The 5,645-nt window shown below is 40.4% G+C and overlaps 1 protein-coding gene across 1 annotated transcript; it reads right to left on the bottom strand.

The window, feature by feature from the left end:
* Positions 1-754: 754 nt before the first annotated feature.
* On the bottom strand, positions 755-1,957 carry LOC143591777 (putative ribose-5-phosphate isomerase 2). Its single transcript, XM_077071878.1, has one exon. The coding sequence runs from the start codon at positions 1,606-1,608 to the stop codon at positions 874-876; it is 735 nt and encodes a 244-aa protein (XP_076927993.1). The 5' UTR covers positions 1,609-1,957; the 3' UTR covers positions 755-873.
* Positions 1,958-5,645: the final 3,688 nt, after the last annotated feature.

Below are 5,645 nucleotides of genomic sequence, written 5' to 3'. Positions count from 1 at the left end.
AATACTCTAGCACGGGTGACGCGTTGAGAACGTTTATGTCTTTGTTGGACCCGACGGAGCCGAAGTAGGCCGACCAAATCCAGAGGTCGTGTGAACAAATGGCTCGAAGACTAACTGTTGTCACTCCATGGTCACCACGAGTGTATTGACATCGTCATGCGGCCAGACAGTTTCCCCACTCCCAATGCATACAATCTATACTCTTAATCATGTCGGGAAAACGTGTACATTGTATATGCGAGTCAGGTTGTTTGAAGTTGGAATCCTCAGATAACGACCAACTATAATTGTATTATTTCTATACAAATAAATTATCAAAAAAATTATATTAAAAACAATAATTAATATAAAGAATTTAAATTTTACGGATGCAAAAATTCTCCAACGAGTCTCGCGTCGTTTTCTAAGCCATATTTAACTACTCGTCGTTGATGTTGGTCGTGTTGCCGTATGCAAGGATGCGTAGCGCCGAAGTACACTTTTGGATTGCGGTAAATCCTAAATAAGCCTTAAAATTGGGTGACCTTACAAAGTAAGGCCAAAAAAGCCTTATAATTGTCAATGATCAAACCTAACCATGAAGTAGAGAACCTTTGAATATCAAAACTACATGTTTTTGTGCGAGTTAATGAACACACCCTTACATTCCAAAAATACGGTAACCAAATCTACAACATTCAGACCTAAATCATTTTCAAACATGTTTAAATAAAAAGAATGAAATTAACCCAGCAAAACTAAGATGCCAATTTTATCAATGAAGCGCATATAAAAAATAACAAAACATGTAAACGAAAACATAACAATTTGATATCAATATCCTAATAATGTTAGCCTTTCAACCCAAAATCTCCGGCCACCATACGGGATCACCTAACACTTATTCCTCACCGTGACTCCAAGCTCTCCGGCCACAATCAAAGTAGTCGCCATGTCAATAAACATCCCGTGCTCCACCACACCCGCGAGCCTTAGTACCGCATCACCAGCCGCCCTCAAATCCCCAATACTCTTGTTGAAATACAAATCGATTATATAATTCTCGTTATCCGTGACATACGGGTTACCATTTTCCCCTAATACCCGCAGCTTCACAACACACCCGGCTTCCTTGAACAAAATCTGAAGCTTCGAAGTAGTAAATTTCCAGCAAAACGGCACGATTTCGACCGGCATGGCCAACCCGCTTCCACCTATATAATCCACAAGCTTAGACTCGTCTACGATGACTACAAACTTTTTACAGCAGCCCTCAATCATTTTCTCTTGGAGCAAGGAGCCGCCTCGGCCTTTGACCAGATTCATATCCGGGTCGACTTCATCAGCACCGTCGATGGCTAAATCAATTACCGGGTGGGTGTCGATATCCGAGAGGGGTATCCCTAAGGACAAAGCATGTTCGTGGGTTTTGGTGGATGTCGGGATTCCGATGACGTTGACGAGTTTGCCTTGGCGAAGAAGCTCTCCGATGCGGTCTATGGCGTGTTTGGCGGTGGCGCCGGTGCCGAGGCCGAGGACCATGCCGGACTCGACGAATTCGACGGCTTTGTAGGCAGCGATTTTCTTGAGGTCGTCTTGAGTGAGGATGAGTTGCGGTGGCTGTGACATTACGGCGGCGGCGGTGGGTTTTTTGGATCCGAGGTAGGCAAGCCATGTGGGTGATGTGGGTTTTGAAGGGATTAGTGGATAATGTGTTTGAGGGTGTGGATTGAAGGTGGGATAAGGTATGGGTTTGATTAGGGTTTTGAAGATCTGTGAGAAATGGGACAAGGAGATTTGGAGAGAGAAAGTGGTGCGGATTTGGGGTTGTGGTAGTGGTGGTATTTATAAGGGTGTGGTAGGGAAGATACCACGAAGGTCCGGTTTTGGGGAAATGTGTCAATTGAGTCGGGTTCATTTTGGTTCAACTGGGAGAGGAGAACATGGTGGCCTGGTGGGTCTTGTTATTTTACTTTAACTGGTATTTTGATAGGCAAATTCAATAGGCACATCATCTATACCTATTAACTAGACATATTTACACACCATTCAGTATACGTTTCGTATGCTAAGCAAACGACCCGTATGCTGTAATACTTTTTCAGACGTCATACGCTTCGTATGTAATGTGATACGGTTCATATGGCTTTTGTATAAACAATACGAATAATATGAAAAGCATACGATTCATATGAACAACTTTTAAGTAAAATTAATAAACGCTTCGTATAAAAAGGATACATTTCGTATAGCTTAAATACGAATCATCTAAAATGTATACAGTTCGTATTTGAATGTGTAACAAAATAAGATGTCTCCAACAATAGTGATTGCATGTGAGCTTCTTGCACCAGGACCAAATCCTTTTTGGTTCAACTGCAAATAATAATATTTTGCAGTTAGTAATATGGTTTATTTGGTAAAATCTGAAATCATGAACCAGTGATCAACTATTGACATAACTAACATCTAAAAATGAATAAACTGAACAATAATTATGGTTTAAATGAATTTGATAATGATTTAGCTTGAATTCAAGAACAGTAGAACATTAATTCACAGATCCCTTTAAATAATTACTTTCATGTCAATGAATTTTGCAGCCTACTTCTACTGAAGAACAAAGTATAACCTAACTAGGGCCGTAAATGAACCGAATGTTTGACAAACCGTTTGGCGGGCCGTTCGATGATGTCTGCTCGTTTAATATATGACGAACATGAGCAAGAAATTTCGTTCCATTAACTAAATGAATGAACACGAACATAGGCCATGTTAGCTCAATTGTGAAGACTTTGGGTCGGTTTTGGGTTTGACCTAAAAAAGACGAAACCATGAACATTTCTAAGTACTAAACTCACATAGTTGTATAACAAATACATAAAAATATAAACATTAACATTCATCAAACCCCAACATAGTTTGAAAAGGAAATTACTACTACATCCATCCAAATTACTAGAATCCACACATACAACAAAAAAAGATAACGTTTACGTGCGTCAACTTTAAAAGATAAACCATAATAAGCTAAATTGTGCATTTATCATACTAGGCATCATCATAAACCATGATCCCCATCACTACCATCACCAAAACTATCTTCATAACCAAATCATCATCATTACCGTCACCTCTATCATCATCATCACCAACACCACTAGCATCATCATCACCTATATCATCACTACCATCATCACTAGCATCATCACCAACATCATGAAAGCCCGACTCCTCCTGCGACCGCGACTCCTTTGGCGTAGCCGGGGTATCACGTAGTGGCACATCATCAGTGGGACCGTTCCTGTCTCTAACCAACCACTCTATCATCCTCTCCATCCTTATCATACGCTGCTCCATATTAATTAATCGCATATCCTGATTCACCGTCCAGGCATTGCCATGTGACTGCCACTCATCGACACGTGGCCCCTGAACAAGTACATAAACGTTAGGATGGAAATGTAAGTAGGGATGGCAGTGAAACTCGAACCCGATAGGAAAACCCGAAACCCGACAAATAGCCTTTGAACAATATTATATCACATACATATTTGGATAAATAACCTTTTTATTTTAATGTAAGAAAGTTTTGAACAACAGTTTGAACAATATTATAAATTAGCTTTATAACATTTAAAGTAAACCTTAAATAGTTACTTGGTTTGGTTTTATTTGGTTTGCATCTAAATTTTAACAATTTATGTTTGATCATGTACCAGTCCATGTCCCTGCACAAGCGACTGCTCCTGACCGGCATTTGGCCCATGAACCTGTACATAAAAAAGGTTTATTTTCAACCGTTAGTATTAAAATATAATTGAATATTGCCTCACGATATACCTGACCGCTCCCCAACCCCTGATTTTGAGCCGCCAACAGCTCTACAATTATTATATCCCGCTCCTACACCTCTAGCATCTGTCCCGGAAACCACAAAAGTCCTGGCCGCAAGGACCACTGCAGACCACCATCAAGAAAAACCTCGACAATACGCATGAGTGTAACTGTGTTCTTGTCGAGTTCCTTCGAAGGGACACAGTCAAGGAGGACTGCCACATTATATCTATTGTGTAACCCAAAGATTCTGAATGTCATCCACAAGCGCAATTGTTATGATTTTATGTTGCCTGAACTGGTTTGGACCTCTCCACATCGGGAAGCAGGTTGAACTGCCATCAGAGCGATTTGATAAGAAATGAACAATTACTTCAAATTTGTTGGCAATCAAGAACCCCGTTTCTGGCATATGTATCCAGTGTTTTCGGGGTGCAAAACCACTTCCAAATCAATTTAAGGACTCATATATAGTATCGTAATCGCCTGCGAAATGATAAGTGTAGTGGCTTTTAAACTCTGTTATCTCTTCAATAAGTAGTTCCCGTATCATCTTCCATTTATCTTCACCATAACCCAACGCAGAAGTGATCACCCGAAATCCACAGTTTCCATCACCCAAAACGTTATCTATACGTGTAACATACTGACGTAAGAATTTGGGAATATTACGAAGACATTCGTTTGTATCTTGCAACATTTGATGTGAAACACTGTTTTGGGTCAAGCCGATAAAGTCGTTGCCGGGTACACTTGCATGGTTGTAGGTGCTATCTTGGGATAAACCCATAAAATCGTAGGTCGGTAGAGTTGCATTATCCCGATTGTGGCCAAGTGAACTCTGTGTACAAGCCTTTTTATACCCGAATGCACTAGGGCCACCAGCATTCGAGTAATACTTGTATGGAATTTGTAAATCACCCCCTTGATCCCATAGAGAAGAAGATAAACCCATGTGCATGAAAGAAATGTGCATTGCAAGATCTTGAATGTAATCTGTATCATGTGTGTTCACGTATGAACTGTGCCTTGCAGGATCTTGAATGTAATCTGTATCATATGTGTTCACGTATGAACTGTGCCTTGCAGGATCTTGAATGTAATCAGTATCATGTGTGTTCACGTATGAACTGTGCCTTGCAGGATCTTGAATGTAATCAGTATCATGTGCGGTCACATACGAACCGTGTCTTGCATCATATTGAATGTCATCAATTTCTTGTGTGTTCACATATGAACTGTGAATTGGGGGCTCATCGGGGAACACGAATGAACCATGTTTTGCAAGATTTTGTTTCTTCTTTTGCTGAGCCTTTGTAGGTCGACCACGAGTGTTGGTTAAATTTCTGGCTCTTCGATGATCGTTTCACCGTGGTTCCACAAGGCTCTTGTTTTATTTATCCAACTCTTCTACTAGACTTTGGGGAGAACGTTATATCGGTGCTTCAATGTGTCGAGTACATCATCAATGCATGTATCATTATCCCGAGGAGCAAGTGACGGACCAAGATCAAGCTTCATCCAGAACGCATTTACTGAATGTAGGGGAATCGGTACTCCATTATTCATACAATCATTTATGAAACAAGCACACGGTAGACCCCAACCCAACCACTTCAAACAACCACATGGTCTCCCATGCAAAGCATTTACCCGACCAACTTCTGTAACTATTAAATCTAAAGCCTCTCTAGAAATCTTTCGTAGTAATAGACTAAAGATTGGACGCTTATGGTGATGATGGAGAATGATTTGGCTATGTTCAAAGGTTGATTTTATATTAACGACTTGCAACTTCACCATGCGATCAATGATTATCGGAAACTTTT

The sequence above is a fragment of the Bidens hawaiensis genome, unplaced genomic scaffold, assembly GCF_021521415.1.
Source record: "Bidens hawaiensis isolate Kalapana, Puna unplaced genomic scaffold, B.hawaiensis_p1.1 tig00040053_1, whole genome shotgun sequence".
In the NCBI taxonomy this organism is placed as follows: domain Eukaryota; kingdom Viridiplantae; phylum Streptophyta; class Magnoliopsida; order Asterales; family Asteraceae; genus Bidens; species Bidens hawaiensis.
This window is presented reverse-complemented; position numbering and strand designations above follow the sequence as displayed.

Coding starts and splice junctions, on each gene's coding strand:
- LOC143591777 (XM_077071878.1), bottom strand. CDS start 1,608: ATGTCACAGCCACCGCAACTCATCCTCACTCAAGACGACCTCAAGAAA.